At 45.0% G+C, this 25,803-nt stretch overlaps 1 protein-coding gene across 4 annotated transcripts in view; it reads right to left on the reverse strand.

The window, feature by feature from the left end:
* The window catches only part of LOC115140456 (ena/VASP-like protein), a 136,402-nt gene that overhangs the window by 5,390 nt on the left and 105,209 nt on the right, over positions 1 to 25,803 (reverse strand). For all 4 annotated transcript variants that reach the window (XM_065026249.1, XM_065026248.1, XM_065026251.1 and 1 more), the window contains exons 4-7: positions 20,935 to 21,001; positions 15,866 to 15,930; positions 15,290 to 15,576; positions 3,956 to 4,062 (exon numbers count right to left, since the gene is read on the reverse strand). In XM_065026249.1, the coding sequence (XP_064882321.1) occupies positions 3,956 to 4,062; positions 15,290 to 15,576; positions 15,866 to 15,930; positions 20,935 to 21,001 (526 nt within the window). The remainder of the gene's footprint in view (positions 1 to 3,955; positions 4,063 to 15,289; positions 15,577 to 15,865; positions 15,931 to 20,934; positions 21,002 to 25,803) is intronic.

Below are 25,803 nucleotides of genomic sequence, written 5' to 3' on the forward strand. Positions count from 1 at the left end.
TGGCCGAAAAGAGCTTCTGGATATCAGAACAACGATTACTCACCTCGACGCAAAGGATATACTGCTTCCCTGAGACCAAGCCCAAATCCCGTCATTAAGTGTGAAGAAAATACGAAAATACAGGGGGTGGAGATCAGGGTGCCTTGTGAGAATTTGTTGGAGAGTGGGTAACCTGCCTCTACCATCCGTTCTATTTGCCAACGTGCAATCACTGGAAAATAAACTGGATGATCTTCGTTCGAGACTATCCTACCAACGGAACATTAAAAATGGAAATATCTATGTTTCACCAAGTCGTGGTGTATATTTGTCAATAACAGCTGATGCGCGATGTCTAATATTAAAGAAGTCTCGAGGTATTATCGCCCATTAACTTTGTTGTCCTTCAGCCATTTTGCCACAACTTTGGAAGTATGCTTCGGGTCATTGTCCATTTGGAAGACCCATTTATGACCAAGCTTTAACTTCCTGACTGATGTCTTGAGATGTTGCTTCAATAAATCCACATAATTTTCCTTCTTCATGATTTGAAGTGCACCAGTCCCTCCTGCAGCAAAGCACCCCCACAACATGATGCTGCCACCCCCGTTCTTCACGATTGGGATGGTGTTCTTAAGGCTTGCATGTTTTCCTCCTCATAACGATGGTCACTATAGCCAAACAGTTCTATTTTTGTTTCATCAGACCAGATGACATTTCTCCAGAAAGTACGATTGTTGTCCCCATGTGCAGTTGCAAACCGTAGTAGGGCTTTTTTATGGCGATTTTGGAGCAGTGGCTTCTTCCTTGCTGAGCGGCCTTTCAGGTTATGTCGATACAGGACTTGTTTTACTGTGGATATAGATACTTTTGTACCTGTTTCCTCCAGCATCTTCACAAGGTCCTTTGCTGTAGTTCTGGCATTTGGAAATTGCTCCCAAGGATGAACCAGACTTGGCTGATTTCTTTTGATTTTCCCATGATGTCAAGCAAAGAGGCAGTTAGTTTGAAGGTAGGCCTTGAAATACATCCACAGGTACACCTCCAATTGACTTAAATGATGTCAATTAGCCTATCAGAAGCCATGACATGATTTTCCGGAATTTACCAAGCTGTTTATAGGCACAGTCAACTTAGTGTATGTACACTTCTGACCCACTGGAATTGTGATACAGTGAAATAAATTAAATAATCTGTGTGTAAATAATTGTTGGAAAAATTACTTGTGTCATGCATGAAGTAGATGTCCTAACAGACTTGTCAAAACTATAGTTTGATAACAAGAAATGTGTGGAATTGGTTGAAAAACGAGTTTTAATGACTCCAACCTAAGTGTATGTAAACTTTCAACTTCGAATGTACATTTTTCAAGCAGGTAACCTGCCTAAATGACTACTGCCCCATAGCACTCATGTCAGTAGCCATGAAGTGCTTTGAAAGGCTGGTCATGACTCACATCAACACCATCATCCCGGAAACCCTAGACCCACTCCAATTCGCATACCGCCCCAACAGATTCACAGATGACGCAATTTCAATCGCACTCCATACTGCTATGTGAGAATGCTGTTCATTGACTACAGCTCAACGTTCAACACCATAGTTCCCACAAAGCTCATCACTAAGCTAAGGACCCTGGGACTAAACACCTCCCTCTGCAACTGGATCCTGGACTTCCTGACGAGCTGCCCCCAGGTTGTAAGGTTAGGCAACAACACATCTGCCATGCTGATCCTCAACACTGGGGCCCCTCAGGGGTGCATGCTTAGTCCCCTCCTGTACTCCCTGTTCACCCACGACTGTGTGGCCAAGCACGACATCAACACCATCATTAAGTTTGCTGACGACACAACAGTGGTAGGCCTGATCACCGACAACAATGAGACAGCCTATAGCAGGCCTGGGCAACTCCAGTCCTCGGGGGCCTGATTGTTGTCACACTCCCAGCTAACACACCTGACTCCAATAATCAACTAATCATGATCTTCAGTTAAGAATGCAATTAGTTTAAATCAGGTGTGTTTTCTAGGGATGGCGGAAAAGTGTGACACCAATCAGGCCCCAGAGGACTGGAATTGCTCAGGCCTGGCCTATAGGGAGGGGGTCTGAGACCTGGCAGTGTGGTGCCAGGACAACATTGTGAGCAAGACAAAAGAGCTGATCATGGACTACAGGAAAAGGAGGGGGAATAGGCCCCCATTAAAACTGACAGGACTGTAGTGGAGCGGGTCGAGAGTTCCTTGGTGTCCACCTCACCAACAAACTATCATGGTCCAAACACATCAACACAGTCGTGAAGAGGGCACAACAACATATTTTCCCCTAAGGAGACTGAAAAGATTTGGCATGGGTCCCCAGATCTTCAAAAAGTTCAACAGCTACACCATCGAGAGCATCCTCACTGGTTGCATCACCGCCTGGTATGGCAACTGCTTGGCATTCGACTGTAAGGCGCTACAGAGGGTAGTGCGTATGGCCCAGTACATCACTGGGGCCAAGCTTCCTGCCATCCAGGACCTATATAATAAGCGGTGATAGAGGAAGGTCCAAAAAAAATTGTCAAAAATTCCAGTCACCCAAGTCACAGAAGACTGTTCTCTCTGCTATCGCATGGCAAGGGGTACCAGTGCGCCAAGTCTAGGTCCAAAAGGCTCCTTAACAGCTTCTACCTCCAAGCTATTACACTGTTGAACAATTCCCCCCCCCCCCTTTATTTTACTAGTCCAACGCTCTAACCACTAGGCCACCCTGCCGCCCAAAACAAGGATACCCTGCCGCCCCAAACAATTAATAAAATGGCCACCCGGACTATTTACATTGACACCCCCCCATTTGTTTTTACACTGCTGTTACTCGCTGTTTATTATCTATGCATAGTCACTTTACCCCTACCTACATGTACAAATTACCTCAACTAACCTGTACCCCCACACATTGACTCGGTACTGGTACCCCCTGTATATAGCCTCATTATAGTTAACTTTTTACTTAAGTTTATTTAGTAAATATTTTCTTAACTCTATTACTTGAACTGCATTGTTGGTTAAGGGCTTGTAAGTAAGCATTTTATGGTACGGTGAGCGAGCACCTGTTGTATTCGGCGCATGTGACAAATAAAATGTGATTTGATTTGAGTAGGCTATAAATATAGCCAGTGCACGGGCAGAGAAGCACGGGAAGTTATCTTTCCAAGGAAATATACTTCATAAATATGATTAGGCTACAGTGTTCTATATTGCCTTGAAGTAAATATTGATCATTCATATTTGTCCGTCTGAAAATCGTCCCACTCCTAAAAGGTAGGGTATAAAATGTAGCTAATTGTAAAGTGCAAGTCTCTCCAACTCTGCTCTCTTCAAACTATGTCTAGCCTATTAGCTGATATAGCCCAGTAATACAGATAGCCTAATTTAATGGACTATGTGAGAATCTCTGTTAATTTAAAATATTTCTTAGGTTATTTTTCCGCATTTTGATATTCTCTATAGGGCCTAAAATCGCTGCGACCATGGCTACCAAGTGAGCTGCGTCACATACGCCTAAAATAACATTGCAGGACTGCGGTGGGGTTGGGACCAGTTCTTGCGGTAGTGGGTAGGAGTCGGACAGAAAGCCAGTGGGTGTGGGAGGGTGCCGCATGAAAAGCTGCGGGTGTGGGTGGGAGCGGGATTAATAAATTAGTCCTGCACAGACCTGTAGTTCTAACTCTATGCTCTGAATAGGAATGCCTGAATAGGAATGCTGCTCTAGTGTTTCTAACTCTATGCTCTGAATAGGAATGCCTGCTCTAGTGTTTCTAACTCTATGCTCTGAATAGGAATGACTGCTCTAGTGTTTCTAACTCTATGCTTTGAATAGGAATGCCTGCTCTAGTGTTTCTAACTCTATGCTCTGAATAGGAATGCCTGCTCTAGTGTTTCTAACTCTGCTCTGAATAGGAATGACTGCGCTAGTGTTTCTAACTCTATGCTCTGACCTCCGCGCCAGCAGAGCGTTCATCTCCTCCATCAGTCCTCCGCTGCCACCACTTGTCCGGTTGGCTTCGTTTTTGGTCCCCGATCCTGAAGAGTTAGAGTCCTCAGGCTGGAGAGAGAAGAGAGAGACACACACATTATCTTAGGAGAAGATAGGACAGAGAGTGTTTTGTAACCTAGTTGTAAGAGGGAAAGGAAAGGGAAAGGGGGATACCTAGTCAGTTGTGTCTTCTGCATTTAACCCAACCCCTCTGGAGCACCAGTTAATGGTCTAAAGGGGCTTCCTTAACCTATTTCATCTTCACTGATATGAAAGAGCTGGGCTTGGTGAACATTGTGCTTTCACCTGTCTTACGTTGAGATCAGTGCAGATGAAGGAAAGAAGAGGAGGAGATAAGGTGATTTTAGACCAGTGGTCACCAACCTTTTCTGAGTCAAGATCACTGTCACAGTCAAAAAGCAAGCTAAGATTTACCACTCACGACTTAACATTAACCTAATAAACATACAGTTCTGTAGGAATGAGGCTACTGCAATTTCTTCATTTCCTGATTTCTTATTTTCTTGCACATTTGTCACACTTAAATGTTTCAGATCATCAAACAAATTTGACTATTACACAAAGATAACACAAGTAAACACAAAATGCAGTTTTTAAGTGACAATTATATTTATTAAGGGAAAAACCTATCCAAACCTTCATGGCCCTATCTGACAAAATAATTGCCCCCCTTGTTAAATCATGAATTTACTGGGGTTAAATCTTTTTTTTTTTTTTTAAAGCTGAGTTCAATTTCACTAGCCACACCCAGGCCTGATTACTGCCAGGCCTGTTGAATCAAGAAATCACTTAAATAGAACCTGTCTGACAAAGTGAAGTAGGCCAAAAGATCTCAAAAAGCAAGACATCATGCCGCGATAGAAAGAAATTCAGGAACATTTGAGAAACAAAGTAATTGACTTCTATCAGTCTGGAAAGGGTTACAAAGCCATTTCTAAAGCTTTGGGATTCCAGTGAACCATGGTGAGAGCCATTATCCACAAATGGAGAACATTTGGAACAGTGGTGAACCTTCCCAGGAGTGGCCGGACTACCAAAATTACCCCAAGAGCGCAGTGATGACTCATCCAGGAGGTCACAAAAGAACCCAGAACAACATCTAAAGAACTGCAGTCCTCACTTTCCTCAGTTAAGGTCAGTGTTCATGACTCATTCATAAGAAAGAGACTGGGCAAAAATGGCATCCATGGCAGAGTTTCAAGGCGAAAACCACTGCTGACCAAAAAGAACATAAAGGTTCGTCTCAATTTTGGCAAAAAACATCTTGCTGATCCCCAAGACTTTAGGGGAAATATTCTGTGGATTGACGAGACAAAAGTTGAACTTTTGGAAGGTGTGCGTCACGTTATATCTGGCGTAAAAGTAACACAGAGTTTCAGAAACAGAACATCATACCAACAGTCAAATATGGTGGTGGTAGTGTGATGGTCTGGGGTCAGCATGGCGGTGGTAGTGTGATGGTCTGGGGCTGCTTTGCTGCTTCAGGACCTGGACGACTTGCTGTGATTTATGGAACCATGAATTCTGCTCTCTAACAAAAATTCCTGAACCTCAAGCTGAAGCACGCTTGGGTTCTGCAGCAGGACAATGATCCAAAACACACCAGCAAGTCCAGCTCTGAATGGCTTAAAAAAACCGAAATGAAGGATTTGGAGTGGCCTAGTCAAAGTCCGGACTTGAATCCGATTGAGACGCGTGACCTTAAGGCGGTTCATGCTCGAAAATCCTCCAATGTGGCTGAATTAAAACAAATCTGCAAAGAAGAGTGGGACAAAATTCCTCCACAGCGACGTGAAAGACTCAATGCCAGTTATTGCAAATGCTTGATTGCAGTTGTTGCTGCTGAGGGTGGCACAACCAGTTATTGGGTTTAGGGGGCAATTACGTTTTCACATAGGGCCATGAAGGTTTGGATAGCTTTTTCCATTAATAAATCAAATCATCACTTAAAAACAGCATTTTGTGTTTACTTGGGTTATCTTTGTGTAATATTTACATTTGTTTGATCTGAAACATTTAAGTGTGACAAATGTGCAAAACAATAAGAAATCGGGAAGGGGCAAATACTTTTTCACAGCACTGTAAATTCTTGGTCTGACAATATTGTTCTTCTCAGACCAGATTTCCAAACTCTAGCTTTGATAACAAAATAGATATGTATGTGTAGCATATGAGAGGCATAGCTGAGTATAAATTGAAATAATTTGCAAATAATTAGCTTTTTTTTATTTTACTGGACTGATGATGCCTGCATCTGATGGTCATGGGGCTTAAACGACAACTGGGAAATCAAGAAAATAATACGATTAAATCATGACGTCAACTGGATAATCGTTCAAAACAATCTCTTTTTTTTCTTCCCTGAGTTCCCAGTTGTCTTGAATGAACTGAAGTCGGAGATGTCCTATTTACGAGTTCCCAGTTGTTTTGAACACGTCATTAGTCTCAGTGGTGAGACTGACCAGAGAGAGGGGACACTGTGTTCCACCTCATGGCAAAACTGGAGTTGCACCGCATCTGCCTCATGTTGTTCCTATGACCAGAGAAAGTGAAATATTCCTCCATATTAAAATAGACACGACGAGCTGCTAATAATAATAAAAACGCAGGACTATCGATACACTTGGCTACTAATTCATTGCAGCTACAGCGGGAGTGGTAGTATCAGGGGCGCAACTTTCACTGGGAATGAGGGGGACATGACCCCCAACACCACACACACATTCTGAAATAGCATTTTTCCTACCCCTAGAGGTCGGGTAGGCTGTTTGGCGGTATCAGACGGCTGGATTTAGTAGGACCCTGCGGACACCACAGAGCGTAGGAACAGAGGCAGCTGTTGTCTGTGTGTATTGTGCTTTTTCTCCGAGTTGTAAAAGCAAGCTTATTTGACTGATGTAGCTGGCAAGGTAACTGCTGTTTGAGTTAACATAAAACATTTATTTATTCCTAGTACTGAGTTAGTAGTGTAACTGACATGTTATGTTAGCTAATGCATTACATGTTTCATCCCCTCTCGAATGAGGTTCTGTCTGAAGTGCATGAACTAGCTAGTTAGCTAGCTAGTAGCTACCACAGCCAGTTCAGCTCTAGCTATCTGTCAGGAAGCAGTATCTTTCAGCTGTTGTGTTTATGGAAATGCTTTGTAGACCTTGTCCCGTTTCAACAGAAGTAAATTAACTTGGCAAATTTTGCCAGTTGATGTACAGTGCATTCGGAAAGTATTCAGACCCCTTCACTTATTCCACATTTTGTTACATTACAGCCTTAATCTAAAATGGATAAAAAAATGATAATTTCATCAATCTACACACAATACATACAATGTTTGCAAATGTATTTAAAATAAAGAACAGAAATACCTTCTTTACATAAGTATTCAGACCCTTTGCTATGAGAATCTAAATTGATCATCCTTGAGATGTTTCTACAACTTGACTGGAGTCCACCTGTGGTAAATTCAATTTATTGGACATGATTTGGAAAGGCACACATACCTGTCTATATTAGGTCCCACAGTTGACAGTGCATGTCAGAGCAAAAATCAAGCCTTGAGGTCGAAGGAATTGTCCGTAGAGCTCAGAGGCAGCATTGTGTCAAGGCACAGATCTGGGGAAGGGTACACAAAAATTTCTGCAACATTGAAGGTTCCCAAGAACACAGTGGCCTCATCATTCTAAAATGAAAGAAGTTTGGAACCACCAAGATTCTTCCAAGAGCTGGCCACCCGGCCAAACCGAGAAATTGGGGAGAACCTTCCAGAAGGACAACCATCTCTGCAGCACTCCACCAATCAGGCCTTTATGGTAGAGTGGCCAGACAGAAGCCACTCCTCAGTAAAAGGCACATGACGGATGTGGCAGGGCTTGAAACCCAGCCGCGACCTACCCAGTGATGCGAGCCTAGCAGACGAGCTAAATGCCTTTTATGCTTGCTTCGAGGCAAGCAGCACTGACGCGTGCATGAGAGCACCAGCTGTTCCGGACGACTGTGTTATCACGCTCTCCGTGGCTGATGTGAGCAAGACCTTTAAACATGTCAACATTCACAGGATGTGTACTCAAAGCATGCGTGGACCAACTGACAAGTGTCTTCACTGACATTTTCAACCTCTCCCTGACCAAGTCTGTTTCAAACAGACCACCATAGTCCCTGTGCCCAAGAAAGCGAAGGTAACCTGCCTATTTGATTACCGCCCCGTAGTACAATCCCTCAAATTTCTCCCTCAATGTGAGCAAGACAGAAGAGCTGATCATGGACTATAGGAAAAGGAGGGCCAAATAGGCCCCCATTACCCATTAACATCAACAGGGCTGAAGTGGAGCGGGTCGAGAGACTCAAGTTCCTTGGTGTCCACATCACCAACAGACTATCATGGTCCAAACACACACAGTTGTGAAGAGGGCACGACAACCCATTTTCACCCTCAGGAGACTGAAAAGATTGGGCATGGGTCCCCTAATATTCAAAAAGTTCTACAGCTGCACCATCGAGAGCATCCTGACCGGTTGCATCACCGCCTGGTATGGCAATTGCTCAGCATCTGACCCCAAGGTGCTACAGAGGCTAGTGCTTATGGCCCAGTACATCAAGCTTCCTGACATCCAAGGACCTATATACTAGGCTGTGTCAGAGGAAGTCCCCAAAAAATCTGTTCTCTCTGCTACCGCACGGCAAGCGTTACCGCTTGGACAAAAAGGCTCCTTAACAGCTTCTACCCCCAAGCCATAATACTGCTGAACAATTAATCAAATGGCCACCCAGACAATTTACATTGACCCCCCCTCCATTTGTTTTTACACTGCTGCTACTCGCTGTTTATTATCTATGCATAGTCACTTTACAAACTACCTCGACTAACCTGTACCCCCGCACATTGACTCGGTACCCCCTGTATATAGCCTCATTATTGTTATGTAATTTTCTGGTGTTACTTTTGGATTTTTTTCACTAGTTTATTTTGTAAATATTCTTAACTCTTTCTTGAACTGCATTGTTGGTTAAGGGCTTGTGAGTAAACATTTCACGGTAAAGTATACACCTGTTGTATTTGGCGCATGTGACAAATACAATTTGATTTGATTTGACAGCACGCTTTGAGTTTGCCAAAGGAATCTAAAGGACTCTCAGACCATGAGAAACCAAGATTGAACTCTTTGGCCAATACCAAGCATCACGTCTGGAGGAAACCAGGCACCACTCATCCCCTGGCCAACACCATCCCCACGGTGAAGAATGGTGGTGGCAGCATCATGCTGTGGGGATGTTTTCAGCGGCAGGGACTGGGAGACTAGAACTTGAACCAGATCGAACATCTCTGGAGAGACCTGAAAATAGCTGTGCAGCGACACTCCCCATCAAACCTGACAGAGCTTGAGATGATCTGCAGAGAAGAATGGGAGAAACTCCCCAAAAACAGGTGTGCCAAGCTTGTAGTGTCATACCCAAGAAGAATCGAAGCTGTAATCCCTGCCAAAGGTGCTTCAAAAAAGTACTGAGTAAAGGGTCTGAATACTTATGTAAATAAGATACTTCCGTTTATTATTTTTAATACATTTGCTATTTTTTTTTTTTTTTGGGGGGGGGGGGGTATTGTGCATAAATCGAACAGGGAAAAAAACAATGTAATCATTTTTAGAATAAGGCTGTAACGTAACAAAATGTGGAAAAGGTCAAGGTGTCTAAATACTTTCTGAATGCGCTATACCATTAGAGCTAAAAGTTGGTTAACGTTAGCTGGCTCACTGACTTTAGCTATCAATTTTGCCTCAATCACACTAGACCTGAATCAAACAATGAAACCAGTGGCCAAACAATTGATGACCGATATTCTGACGTCTTTTGACAGCGCAATGTGAGTCAGTATAGCAATGTAACGTTATTGATCTGCCAGTTTCCCTAGCTAATTCCCTATATTCACACTGTCATGGTATAAACAGCTCTACAAGCTTCACTGTCGTTGTGCACAGTCAGTACACAACACTATGCTCATCATGTCTTAGCAGGATCAGATGGTGACAGGGGTCAATGCAGGGTCAGAAAGCCAGGGAAGACTAGTCTACGGAGCTCAGGTGAATTTTTTATTATATCAAACAACCAGTGAATGGATACAAAGTTCCATCTTGAGTTGATGGTCATTTTCTATTACTGATCCAATAATAGAATCAATGTATAAATGTACACCAAGGTAATTCCTTGTCATGCTTTATAGCAGGATCAGATGGTGACAGGGGTCTCAGCAGGGTCAGGCAACCATGGAAGACCCGTCTGTGAAAGCTCTGAGGTGAACCGTTGCAGATACATCAACATATTCTCTCTAAGCAGCGAACACTGGACAAGCCAGAGCCTTCAAAGATTGAAACTATTTTACGACCGTCTGACAAACCTCTAAAGTTGATTTCCAATCCAAACTGTTGATACGGGCTTTTCCCAATGACACAAAACATGCCAAACAAAAATAAGACACTATTGATATGTCAGAATGCCCTGTCATCTCAGACATAAATTACTGTAGTTTAAGACCATCCATAGAGCGTACTATATGCCAGTAAAACTGAATATCATACACTGTAATTCCTCTACTAGATGTGTAAAACACAAAGGGGGACATATTTGCATGTTACTCTCTTGTGAAGGCTGGCTGAATTCAGGTAAAGAGAATTTTCTTTTATCTCAGCATGTCTACAGGTCCTCCCTTCTCCCTGTTTTTGTTTGCTTGGAAACGTTGATACTGGAGACTGTTATCAGAAGAAACTGTGTAACCTAGCATTTATAGTGGCTAAGAAATGCAGGTTGGTTATCCTCCCACAATGGATGGCAGAAATGTCAAGTTACAGTGGGGCAAAAAAGTATTTAGTCAGCCACCAATTGTGCAAGTTCTCCCAATTAAAAAGATGAGAGAGGCCTGTAATTTTCATCATAGGTACACTTCAACTACGACAGACAAAATGAGAAGAAAAAAATCCAGAAAATCATATTGTAGGATTTTTTATGAATTTATTTGCAAATTATGGTGGAAAATAAGTATTTGGTCAATAACAAAAATGTATCTCAATACTTTGTTATATATCCTTTGTTGGCAATGACAGAGGTCAAACGTTTTATGTAAGTCTTCACAAGGTTCACACACTGTTGCTGGTATTTCGGCCCATTCCTCCATGCAGATCTCCTCTAGAGCAGTGATGTTTTGGGGCTGTTGCTGGGCAACACGGACTTTCAACTCCCTCCAAAGATTTTCTATGGGGTTGAGATCTGGAGACTGGCTAGGCCACTCCAGGACCTTGAAATGCTTCTTACGAAGCCACTCCTTCGTTGCTGTGTTTGGGATCATTGTCATGCTGAAAGACCCAGCCACGTTTAATCTTCAATGCCCTTGCTGATGGTAGGCTTTGTTACTTTGGTTCCAGCTCTCTGCAGGTCATTCACTAGGTCCCCCCGTGTGGTTCTGGGATTTTTGCTCACCGTTTTTGTGATCATTTTGACCCCACGTTGTGAGATCTTGTGTGGAGCCCCAGATCGAGGGAGATTATCAGTGGTCTAGGTGTATGTCTTCCATTTCCTAATATTTGCTCCCACAGTTGATTTCTTCAAACCAAGCTGCTTACCTATTGCAGAGTCAGTCTTCCCAGCCTGGTGCAGGTCTACAATTTTGTTTCTGGTGTCCTTTGACAGCTCTTTGGTCTTGGCCATAGTGGAGTTTGGAGTGTGACTGTTTGAGGTTGTGGACAGGTGTCTTTTATACTGATAACAAGTTCAAACAGGTGCCATTAATACAGGTAACGAGTGGAGGATAGAGGAGCCTCTTAAAGAAGAAGTTACAGGTCTGTGAGAGCCAGAAATCTTGCTTGTTTGTAGGTGACCAAATACTTATTTTCCACCATAGTTTGCAAATAAATTCATTAAAAATCCTACAATGTGATTTTCTGGATTTTTTCCCCCGCATTTTGCCTGTCATAGTTGAAGTGTACCTATGATGAAAATTACAGGCCTCTCTCATCTTTTTAATTGGGAGAACTTGCACAATTGGTGGCTGACTAAATACTTTTTTGCCCCACTGTATGTATCACTAGATTTTATTTATTACAAGATTAAGGGTTTTCTGTGCAACTTTCATAAGGTCTGGATGCCTTATATGGAATACTGTACAACAAAAGGAGTCTGTAATGAAAACACGTCAGGGGAGATACAGATTTAGGCAATACCTAGCTGCTGGGCTGCACAGTCCTGGCACTGGGGGTCTGCCGTACTGTTCTCACTCTGGCCTTGGCCTAACACACCCGAAACCAATAGTAAAATAGCTCTACAGTACTATTGGGCCTATGGTATGAATTACAGTGCCCTCTGTCATTATTGGGACCATGAAGCATTATTTTTCTTTTGGCTCTAATATTCCAAACGTTTGGATTTTAAATCAAACAATGACTATGAAGTTAAAGAGTAGACTGTGAACATTACTTTGAGGGTATTTTCATCCATATCAGGTGAACTGTTTAGAAATGTTTGTCGCAGTCGGCGTTCCAATTCATCCCAAAAGTGTTCGATGGAGTTTAGGTCAGTGCTCTGTGCAAACCAGTCAGGTTCTTCCACACCGATCTCAACAAATAATTTCCGCATGGACCTCGCTTTGTGCACGGGGGCATTGTCATGCTGAAACAGGAAAGGGCCTTCCCCAAACTGTTGCTACAAAGTAGGAAGCACGGAATGTCATTGTATGCTGTAGCGTTAAGATTTCCCTTCACTGGAACTAAGGGGCCTTGCCCAAACCATGAAAAACAGCCCCTGACCATTATTTATCCTCTACCAAACTTTAGAGTTGGTACTTTGCATTCGGGCAGGTAGCGTTCTCCTGGCATCCGCCAAACCCAGATTCGTCCTTCGGACTGCCAGATGGTGAAGCGTGATTCATCACTCCAGACAATGCGTTTCCACTGCTCCAGAGTCCAATGACGGCAAGCTTTACACCACTCCAGCCGACGCTTGGCAATGCGCATGGTGATCTTAGGCTTGTGTGCGGCTGCTCAACCATGGAAACCCATTCATGAAACCCATTCATCACAACAAACCGTTCTTGTGCTGACGTTGCTTCCAGAGGCAGTTTGGAACTCAGTCGGTAGTGAGTGTAGCAACCGAGGACAAACTATTTTTATGTGCAACGTGCTTCAGCACTCAGCGGTACCATTCTGTGAGCTTGTGTGGCCTACCATTTCGGGGGTGAGGTTGTTGCTCCTAGATGTTTCCATTTCACAATAACAGCACTTGCAGTTGATCAGGGCAGCTCTAGCAGGGCAGAAATTTGACGAACTGACTTGTTGGAAAGGTGACATCCTATGACGGTGCAACGTTGAAAGTCACTGAGCTCTATGGGCCATTCTATTGCCAATGTTTGTCTATGGAGATTGCATGGCTTTGTGCTCGATTTTTATACACCTGTCTGCAACGGTGTGGCTGAAATAGCCGAATCCACTAACTTGAAGGAGTGTCCACATACCTTTGGCCACGTAGTGTAAATTAGGATTTTGGATAATCCTGAATGAATCGTGAATAATGATGAGTGAGAAAGTTTGATGCAGAAATATCATACCCCCACAACACATTACAATAACAGGGGAGGTTAGCATTTGGGGGGGTATGATATTTGTTCGTCTATACCTTTCTCACTCATCATTATTCACAATTAATTCAGGATTACCCATAATCATGGTAGCATCCACTTTAATGCAGAAGTGTTTAGAAACGTATTCTGTTCTTTATTTACAATAAAAGTAACCTCAAAACGACCCCATATGGGTCATATTAGATTGTGTAGAAATGCCCCAAAGAAATCTGAGGGAGGACCCCATAACCCCCTGCCAGGTTATGTCCCCTCTAAAACCAAAGTTGCTCTCCTGGGTAGTATGGAGAAGCGTGTTTTATGTTTTGTAAAAGTGTTGAATCAAAACAGTGTTGACAGAGCTGAATAAAATCATGAAGTCACTCATGAAACAGCAGCTGTTTGCTGTATTCTTTGACAGTCTCTCTCTGGTCATGGTTTTAAAAAGTTCTGAAATCTCATGTAAACTAGTATCAAACTTTGCTGGAAGCTGTAGGTACGGGTGATTTGAGCCATCTGATTGGCCAGCAGTAGGCACATTCAATTTAGCCACAGATCTCCCGGTCGCCCGGACAGGCGGAGTTTGTCTTTCCAGACAAATGAAAAGGTTACCCTGTGCGCAGTCCACCTATCACCAACAGCGCAGCAGAATTTTAAAAAAAGAGTGCAAGTCTTTATCGCAGTCTTTATCGCTGTCACGCCCTGACCTTAGAGAGCTTTTTATGTCTCTATTTTGGTTTGGTCAGGGTGTGATTTGGGTGGGCATTCTATGTTCAGTTTTCTTTGTTTTGGCCGGGTATGGTTCTCAATCAGGGACAGCTGTCTATCGTTATCTCTGATTGAGAACCATACTTAGGTAGCTTTTCCCCACCTATGTTTTGTGGGTAGTTGTTTTCTGTTTAGTGTTTTCTGCACCTGACAGGACTGTTTCAGTTTCGTTTATTCAGTTTGTTATTTTGTTCTAGTGTTCAGTTTAATAAAAGTCATGAACACTTACCACGCTGCGATTTGGTCAGATTCTTCCTCATCAGACGACGACCGTTACATCGCAGCTTTATCGCAGCCTTTATCGCAGCCTTTATCGCAGCCTTTATCACAATCTTTATGGCAGTCTTTATCGCAGCCTTTATCGCAGCCTTTATCACAATCTTTATGGCAGTCTTTACGCAGTCTTTATCGCAGTCTTTATCGCAGCCTTTATCGCAGCCTTTATCGCAGCCTTTATCGCAGCCTTTATCACAATCTTTATGGCAGTCTTTATCGCAGCCTTTATCGCAGCCTTTATCGCAGTCTTTATCGCAGCCTTTATCGCAGCCTTTATCACAATCTTTATGGCAGTCTTTACGCAGTCTTTATCGCAGTCTTTATGACAGCCTTTAGCACAGTCTTTATCGCAGTCTTTATCCCAGTCTTTATCGCAGGCTTTTCTACAGAAATGTTTGGTGATTGACTAGGAATGCCTTGAAGATGGACCGGTTGGTGACCACTGTTTTAGACTATTGCTATACACACGCAGTATGTTTTCCTTTGCCATATCGTCACTACTGTAAAGCTCATTACGTCTTTACAAACCCACAGGACGTTCGTACATTCCAATGTCTATGGTGGTCTCAATAGATTGCCTGTGTCTATACTGTAGATCACATATGTTATGTTAAATTGTGTGAGGTTTGATTGTCATCTTACTCTATTGACACGGCGCAGTTTGGCTCCAGCGATCATGGCGGCGAGTCCCGTTGGGGCGGGAGCCTCTTCACCCTGTCCGCCTCCAACCATGGGCAGCGGTGGAGGCAGGGGGGGCGGGGGAGCACCTTCCGAGGGGGGAGGTGGGCCAGGAGGGGGAGGAGGCATAGAGGCACCCAGGGAGGGGGGGCCTCCACCTAAAGAGGGGCCACAACCCATGGACATGGGGGGAGGCATGGGAGCTGGGGGGGCTACAGAAAGCACACCAGGATGGCCTTGGAAAGGAGAACCTGGTGAAATTCAGAGAGGGAGAGTAAAAGAGGTCAGAAGACTTTCTTTATAGTGTCAAATGACATTTAACATTAAACACTGGTAACACATTGATGTGGGGTAAGTCTTAGGTGGAAGTGCAGCAGTGTCTGATTTGAAAGCGAATATGCGTTGAAATCAGGCACTAGAGACACTTGATAATGCCAAAATGTAAAGACGCCTTACATTTGATCAAAATGTACTTCAAAAATGTAAAGGTTACAAAAAAGTATGTAATTGTTCAGTGGGTTGAGTTCAGCGTTTCCTCACCTGGGTTCGAGGATCGTCGTTCCCTCTCCATGTGTGCCTGCTTCTGCTGCTGCTCCATAACCTGTCTGGAGAGATACACAGTCAGTCAGCCCACCTCCATTATATGACTGTCATAGCACAGAGTCAGACAGGCACACAGAAAGCCTGAGAGCCTTATTGCCCAATAAAGCAGGGACATTTGACACACAGTCAGTGAGTCACATAGACAATAGTATTTCAATTGTATAAGTATATACCACAGTCAGCCAGCCTACAACCCTCCAGTTCTCCAGCCCTCCAGTTTTCAAACCATCCAACCCTCCAACCCTCCATCCAACCCTCCATCCATCCAGCCCTACAGCTCTCCAGCCCTACAACTCTCCAGCCCCCCAGTCCTACAACTCTCCATCCCCCTGCCCCTCAGCCATACAACTCTCCAGCCCTCCAGTCCTTCTGTTCTCCAGCCCTACAAACCTCCAGTTCTCCCGCTGTCCAAGGTCTGGTAAAATGATGGCATGTGGTATAGGTAGCCTGTATGTATGTCTGTTTATACATGGACAAGTAGTGCTTCATGTTAATTTCCATGACGAGACAGATACTCTCCCTACTGTTCACTATGCTGCAGGCTTTATGAGCTTCTCTCCCCACAATCTCTCCTTCTTTCTCTATCTCTTCCCCTCTGATGTGAGAGGAATACGTCAGAGCTCTGGGGGGAGAAACTTAAAAAAAAACTTTTGGTCTTTCTTTAATGAAACCTTCTCATTTCATTTAAGAACTCACCACCCCCCCCTTAAAAATAAAACAACAACATTATTTCCCAGAATTATTTATAAAACTCCACCGGGAGTCCATCGACCCCCGGTGCACGACCGGGGGACATCATGGTTACGGCCTCTGCCAGTTCCTGGGACAAAAGAGGAATGTCCATTTCATCCCTCTGTGCCAGAGAGAGCTTAGGGAGTCCTGCGAACAAGACCTGAGCACACATAGAATCACACAGTTCTGCCCTATACAACTCAGTATAAAACTCCACAGTTCGCTCCCGCATCTCTCCCACCACAGAGGTCACCCGCCCATCAGACAGCCGTAGACAATGCATACCCTTGTCTTTCCAAACCAAAGAAGAAGGAGCTGGGAGCATCCATCTCCTTGAGCATGGAGAACCTAGCTCTTACAAGTGCTCCCTTTGCTTTATCCTGGAAAAAAACTGCCCAGGTCCCTACGTAATTCGGCTAAATTAGCCTGGAGGCCTACATTGCCTTGCCCCATCAGCTCTACCTCCATCTCACTAATAGTACGCTCGAGTTCCCCCAATACTATCCTAGCCTCTGAGGATGAGAGAGCTATATACTGTCGACAGAAAAGCCGAATTAGGACTTTTCCCACATCCCACCATTAACTCAGAGACTCATACTCCTCTCTTCGCTGCCCCGACCTTTCCCAAAAAGTCTGGAAACCTGAGCAAAAAGTGGCATCTTGTAAGAGCTTTACATTAAACTTCCAATAGGATGCCTGCCGAGGCCCTGGTGAAATAGACAGCAGAGCCATGGTTATGTGATGATCCGAAAACCCCACCAGGAGAATGGTAGTTCCCAACAGCCTATTGCTCCGATTCCTGGACATGTGAAAACGATCAAGTCGGGCTGCACTCACCCTAGCCCCCACAACCTTCACCCATGTATACTGTCTTGTGTTAGGATGTTTAGTTCTCCAAACATCCACTAGGTCAAACTGATTAATGATGTCCCTTAACACTCCCACTGATACTGAATGAGGCTCTCCCCCATTTCTGTCTTTCGTAAAATCCGTTGTACAGTTCCAGTCCCCGCTGACCACCAGCGTCTCCTCAGGCGGAACTTCCTGTCTACGGCCTTTATGTGGACAAGCAAAACTCTTATGTCACAAATCTCCACACTCAAACACCGTAGACTATATGTGCTGGCAAACCCTGTGAAGAGCCCCTCCCCATGCCTCACTTTAAAATGCACATTTAACTGTTGCTCATTGAGGATGTGGAATTTTCCAGCTGTGTGTCTTGTTGGAGAGAAGATGTGCTGACCCAGCAGCCACAGGCCTGGGAGATACACACTGTTATACTGACTGTTACCACTGGAGGGGGCTCCACACGCACACACGCACACACGCACACGCACACACACACGCACGCACACACACACACACACACACACGCACACACACACACACACACACGCACACACACGCACACACACACACGCACACACGCACACGCACACACACGCACACACACGCACACACACAATCATATTTATTCTGTTTTGCTTTGGCATTTGGAGTTGAGATGAAATGATAAGCGGAGCAGAAATAGCTAAGGTTACAAAGGCTGACTGGTCATGTATTTCCCTGAGGGCCTAGAGATAGCAATAGATTGCAGAAACAGCTTGAGTTACTGTACCTCTCTGAAGAGTCTAAAAGTCCTGGAGCATAATCTCATACACAAATCTGATATTAACATCTATTCTCCACAATCTGCCCACCATGGTTTAGTACTTCACATGTTCAGCTGTCATTATACCTCTATCATTCCATGTCCCTCTTTTACTCTCTTTCTCTGCTACTCCCTCTCTCTCTCTGCTACTCCCTCTCTCTCTGCTACTCCCTCTCTCTCTCTCTGCTACTCCCTCTCTCTCTCTCTGCTACTCCCTCTCTCTCTTTCTCTGCTACTCCCTCTCTCTCTTTCTCTGCTACTCCCTCTCTCTCTCTCTCTGCTACTCCCTCTCTCTCTCTCTGCTACTCCCTCTCTCTCTTTCTCTGCTACTCCCTCTCTCTCTTTCTCTGCTACTCCCTCTCTCTCTTTCTCTGCTACTCCCTCTCTCTCTTTCTCTGCTACTCCCTCTCTCTCTTTCTCTGCTACTCCCTCTCTCTGCTACTCCCTCTCTCTGCTATGGTCTCCCTCTCTTTCTCTGCTACTCTCTCTCTCTCTGCTATGGTCTCCCTCTCTTTCTCTGCTACTCTCTCTCTCTCTGGTACTCCCTCTCTCTCTGCTACGGTCTCCCTCTCTTTCTCTGCTTCTCTCTCTCTCTGCTACTCCCTCTCTCTCTGCTACGGTCTCCCTCTCTCTCTGCTTCTCCCTCTCTTTCTCTGCTACGGTCTCCCTCTCTTTCTCTGCTACTCCCTCTCTTTCTCTGCTACTCCCTCTCTCTCTCTCTGCTACTCCCTCTCTCTCTCTCTGCTACTCCCTCTCTCTCTGCTACTCCCTCTCTCTCTCTCTGCTACTCCCCCTCTCTCTCTCTGCTACTCCCTCTCTCTCTCTGCTACGGTCTCCCTCTCTGCTACGGTCTCCCTCTCTGCTACGGTCTCCCTCTCTTTCTCTGCTACTCTCTCTCTCTCTCTCTCTGCTACGGTCTCCCTCTCTTTCTCTGCTAATCTCTCTCTCTGCTAATCTCTCTCTCTGCTACTCTCTCTCTCTGCTACGGCCTCCCTCTCTTTCTCTGCTAATCCCTCTCTCTGCTACGGTCTCCCTCTCTTTCTCTGCTACTCCCTCTCTCTCTCTCTGCTACGGTCTCCCTCTCTTTCTCTGCTACGGTCTCCCTCTCTTTCTCTGCTACGGTCTCCCTCTCTTTCTCTGCTACGGTCTCCCTCTCTTTCTCTGCTACTCCCTCTCTCTCTCTCTGCTACGGTCTCCCTCTCTTTCTCTGCTACTCCCTCTCTCTCTGCTACTCCCTCTCTCTCTCTGCTACTCCCTCTCTCTCTCTGCTACTCCCTCTCTCTCTCTGCTACGGTCTCCCTCTCTGCTACGGTCTCCCTCTCTGCTACTCCCTCTCTGCTACGGTCTCCCTCTCTGCTACGGTCTCCCTCTCTGCTACGGCCTGTCTCTCTGCTACGGCCTCCCTCTCTTTCTCTGCTACTCTCTCTCTCTTTCTCTGCTACTCTCTCTCTCTTTCTCTGCTACTCTCTCTCTCTCTTTCTCTGCTACTCTCTCTCTCTTTCTCTGCTACTCTCTCTCTCTTTCTCTGCTACTGTCTCTCTGCTACTGTCTCTCTCTCTCTGCTACTGTCTCTCTCTCTCTGCTACTGTCTCTCTCTCTGCTACTGTCTCCCTCTCTCTCTGCTACTGTCTCCCTCTCTCTCTGCTACTGTCTCCCTCTCTCTCTGCTACTGTCTCCCTCTCTCTCTGCTACTGTCTCCCTCTCTCTCTGCTACTGTCTCCATCTCTCTCTGCTACTGTCTCCATCTCTCTCTGCTACTGTCTCTATCTCTCTGCTACTGTCTCTATCTCTCTGCTACTGTCTCTATCTCTCTGCTACTGTCTCTATCTCTCTGCTACTGTCTCTCTCTTCCCCACTCTCTCTGCTACTCTCTCCCTGTCTCTCTGCTACTGTCTCTCTCTGCTACTGTCTCTATCTCTCTCTGCTACTCTCTCTCTCTCTGCTACTCTCTCTCTCTCTGCTACTCTCTCTCTCTCTGCTACTCTCTCTCTCTCTGCTACTGTCTCCCTGTCTCTCTGCTACTGTCTCCCTGTCTCTCATCTCCCTGTCTCTCTGCTACTGTCTCCCTGTCTCTCTGCTACTGTCTCCCTGTCTCTCTGCTACTGTCTCCCTGTCTCTCTGCTACTGTCTCTCTCTGCTACTCCCTCTCTCTCTGCTACTGTCTCTCTCTCTTCCCAACTCTCTCTGCTACTGTCTCTATCTCTCTCTGCTACTCTCTCTCTCTCTTCCCCACTCTCTCTGCTACTCTCTCCTCTCTCTTGTCCTCCTGTCTGTTAATCCTGTAAGGAGACAGAGAGAGAACAGAGGGAGAAGAGGAATAAAAGGTTGATGAGGACAGATGGGGGTCACGTGGACAGGGGCGCTGCTGCCTGCTAACAAACGGAGTCCTGTGTGACAGACAGACCCCTCTATATCGTACAGTCTATGATGACAGACTCTCACAGACAAAATAGTGTTATTAATGATCTAATCCTCTGGGTGGGAAATATTTCAGGGAAGTTCATTGAATGTTGTGTCTGATGTCTTTCCTGTCTTTGCCATGCTAACATCCGCAGTGATTCTCTCTCTGGAAAATGTTGTGTGAATGTTGTGTGGATGTTGTGTGATGACCTTGATGCCTTACCTTGCTCTCTGCACCTCCATCTCGTCTGTAGTGGGCCCATTCTGGACTTGGCGCTGGACTACTGGGCCTGGAAGGGAAGGAAGGAAGGGGTGAAAAGACAGAGATATTGGTGACCATTATTTGTATGGTTGATTTGATTGTTTATGTTGGTACCAGAGAGAAAGAGAGAGAGAGACAGAGAGAGACCGACAGAGAGAGATAGAGAGAGGGAGGGGTAAGGGTCTTTCTTCACAGTGTCACCATACTTGAGTTTGTGTCTCTTATCCACCTGACAGGTGAGGCTCAGGTAGACCACTCCAACCTGCATCACAGCTGTCACTCACTCTCTCTTATGTCACACAGACATACTCCTGTTACATAGCCCAAGCACTGAGTGTGGGACTTTACAAAAAGAGAGAGAGTGGTACCAGTTTGACTGGGAATGTTGTGGGCCTGAACCAAAGCTACAGACAGGATCATCACACAGACATTGTGGCCCTGGAGGCTTGGTGTTTGACACATGAGTTGTGCACTACAATCTCTTCTGTTGCTCACGACTGTCAGAAGTGTCTCTATAGAGACCATGGACAGGTCAGAAAGGATGTTGATGGCTTTGGTTGGTCCAGTTACAGCCAGTGTTCCAAAATAACACACAACAACAAAGGGACCTGACTCACAATCTCTGGCCAGACGTAGTCTCCATACCGCTACATACTGCTACTGGCCAGACAGAGTCTCCATACCGCTAAATACCGCTACTGACTAGACAGAGTCTCCATACCGCTACATACTGCTACTGACCAGACAGAGTCTCCATACTACTACATACTGCTACTGACCAGACAGAGTCTCCATACTACTACATACTGCTACTGGCCAGACAGAGTCTCCATACTGCTACATACTGCTACTGGCCAGACATAATTTCTATACTGCTACTGACCAGACAGAGTCTCCATATTACTACATACTGCTAATGACCAGACAGAGTCTCCATTCAGCTACATACTGCTACTGACCAGACATAGTCTCCATACTACTACATACTGCTACTGGCCAGACAGAGTCTCCATACTACTACATACTGCTACTGGCCAGACAGAGTCTCCATACTACTACATACTGCTACTGGCCAGACAGAGTCTCCATCCTGCTACTGACCAGACAGAGTCTCCATATTACTACATACTGCTACTGACCAGACAGAGTCTCCATACTACTACATACTGCTACTGGCCAGACAGAGTCTCCATACTACTACATACTGCTACTGGCCAGACAGAGTCTCCATCCTGCTACTGACCAGACAGTCTCCATACTACTACATACTGCTACTGGCCAGACAGAGTCTCCATCCTGCTACTGACCAGACAGAGTCTCCATATTACTACATACTGCTACTGACCAGACAGAGTCTCCATACTACTACATACTGCTACTGGCCAGACAGAGTCTCCATACTGCTACATACTGCTACTGGCCAGACATAATTTCTATACTGCTACTGACCAGACAGAGTCTCCATATTACTACATACTGCTAATGACCAGACAGAGTCTCCATTCAGCTACATACTGCTACTGACCAGACATAGTCTCCATACTACTACATACTGCTACTGGCCAGACAGAGTCTCCATACTACTACATACTGCTACTGGCCAGACAGAGTCTCCATACTACTACATACTGCTACTGGCCAGACAGAGTCTCCATATTACTACATACTGCTACTGACCAGACAGAGTCTCCATCCTGCTACTGACCAGACAGAGTCTCCATATTACTACATACTGCTACTGACCAGACAGAGTCTCCATACTGCTACTGACCAGACAGAGTCTCCATACTACTACTGACCAGACAGAGTCTCCATATTACTACTGACCAGACAGAGTCTCCATTCAGCTACATACTGCTACTGACCAGACAGAGTCTCCATACTACTACATACTGCTACTGACCAGACAGAGTCTCCATATTACTACTGGCCAGACAGAGTCTCCATACTACTACTGACCAGACAGAGTCTCCATATTACTACATACTGCTACTGACCAGACAGAGTCTCCATATTACTACATACTGCTACTGACCAGACAGAGTCTCCATATTACTACATACTGCTACTGACCAGACAGAGTCTCCATATTACTACATACTGCTACTGACCAGACAGAGTCTCCATTCAGCTACATACTGCTACTGACCAGACAGAGTCTCCATATTACTACATACTGCTACTGACCAGACAGAGTCTCCATTCAGCTACATACTGCTACTGACCAGACAGAGTCTCCATATTACTACATACTGCTACTGACCAGACAGAGTCTCCATACTACTACATACTGCTACTGACCAGACAGAGTCTCCATATTACTACATACTGCTACTGACCAGACAGAGTCTCCATTACTACATACTGCTACTGACCAGACAGAGTCTCCATATTACTACATACTGCTACTGACCAGACAGAGTCTCCATATTACTACATACTGCTACTGACCAGACAGAGTCTCCATATTACTACATACTGCTACTGACCAGACAGAGTCTCCATATACTGCTTACTACATACTGCTACTGACCAGCCAGACAGAGTCTCCATATTACTACATACTGCTACTGACCAGACAGAGTCTCCATACTACATACTGCTACTGACCAGACAGACTACATACTGCTACTGACCAGACAGAGTCTCCATATTACTACATACTGCTACTGACCAGACAGAGTCTCCATATTACTACATACTGCTACTGACCAGACAGAGTCTCCATATTACTACATACTGCTACTGACCAGACAGAGTCTCCATATTACTACATACTGCTACTGACCAGACAGAGTCTCCATATTACTACATACTGCTACTGACCAGACAGAGTCTCCATATTACTACATACTGCTACTGACCAGACAGAGTCTCCATATTACTACATACTGCTACTGACCAGACAGAGTCTCCATATTACTACATACTGCTACTGACCAGACAGAGTCTCCATACTACTACATACTGCTACTGACCAGACAGAGTCTCCATACTACTACATACTGCTACTGACCAGACAGAGTCTCCATACTACTACTGACCAGACAGAGTCTCCATATTACTACATACTGCTACTGACCAGACAGAGTCTCCATACTACTACTGACCAGACAGAGTCTCCATATTACTACATACTGCTACTGACCAGACAGAGTCTCCATCCTGCTACTGACCAGGCAGAGTCTCCATCCTGCTACTGACCAGACAGTCTCCATACTACTACATACTGCTACTGGCCAGACAGAGTCTCCATACTACTACATACTGCTACTGACCAGACAGAGTCTCCATACTACTACATACTGCTACTGGCCAGACAGAGTCTCCATTCAGCTACATACGGCTACTGGCCAGACAGAGTCTCCATACCGCTACATACTGCTACTGACTAGACAGAGTCTCCATATTACTACTGACCAGTCAGAATCTCCATACTGCTACTGACCAGACAGAGTCTCCATACTACTACAAACTGCTACTGATCAGACAGAGTCTCCATACTGCTACTGGCCAGACAGAGTCTCCATATTACTACATACTGCTACTGACCAGACAGAGTCTCCATACTACTACTGGCCAGACAGAGTCTCCATTCAGCTACATACTGCTACTGACCAGACAGAGTCTCCATATTACTACATACTGCTACTGGCCAGACAGAGTCTCCATATTACTACATACTGCTACTGACCAGACAGAGTCTCCATACTGCTACTGACCAGACAGAGTCTCCATACTACTACTGACCAGACAGAGTCTCCATATTACTACATACTGCTACTGACCAGACAGAGTCTCCATATTACTACATACTGCTACTGACCAGACAGAGTCTCCATACATACTACTACAGACAGAGTCTCCATCTCCATTGCTACTGACCAGACAGAGTCTCCTACATACTGCTACTGACCAGACAGAGTCTCCATATTACTACATACTGCTACTGACCAGACAGAGTCTCCATATTACTACATACTGCTACTGACCAGACAGAGTCTCCATACTACTACTGACCAGACAGAGTCTCCATTCAGCTACATACTGCTACTGACCAGACAGAGTCTCCATATTACTACATACTGCTACTGGCCAGACAGAGTCTCCATATTACTACATACTGCTACTGACCAGACAGAGTCTCCTGCTACAGTCTCCATACTGCTACTGACCAGACAGAGTCTCCATACTACTGACCAGACAGAGTCTCCACTACATGCTACTGACCAGACAGAGTCTCCATATTACTACATACTGCTACTGACCAGACAGAGTCTCCATACTACTACTGGCCAGACAGAGTCTCCATACTACTACTGACCAGACAGAGTCTCCATATTACTACTGACCAGACAGAGTCTCCATTCAGCTACATACTGCTACTGACCAGACAGAGTCTCCATACTACTACATACTGCTACTGACCAGACAGAGTCTCCATATTACTACTGGCCAGACAGAGTCTCCATACTACTACTGACCAGACAGAGTCTCCATATTACTACATACTGCTACTGACCAGACAGAGTCTCCATATTACTACATACTGCTACTGACCAGACAGAGTCTCCATATTACTACATACTGCTACTGACCAGACAGAGTCTCCATATTACTACATACTGCTACTGACCAGACAGAGTCTCCATTCAGTCTCCTATTACTACATACTGCTACTGACCAGACAGAGTCTCCATATTACTACATACTGCTACTGACCAGACAGAGTCTCCATTAGCTACATACTGCTACTGACCAGACAGAGTCTCTACATACTGCTACTGACCAGACAGAGTCTCCATATTACTACATACTGCTACTGACCAG

This window comes from Oncorhynchus nerka, linkage group LG13 (genome assembly GCF_034236695.1).
Source record: "Oncorhynchus nerka isolate Pitt River linkage group LG13, Oner_Uvic_2.0, whole genome shotgun sequence".
NCBI lineage: Eukaryota > Metazoa > Chordata > Actinopteri > Salmoniformes > Salmonidae > Oncorhynchus > Oncorhynchus nerka.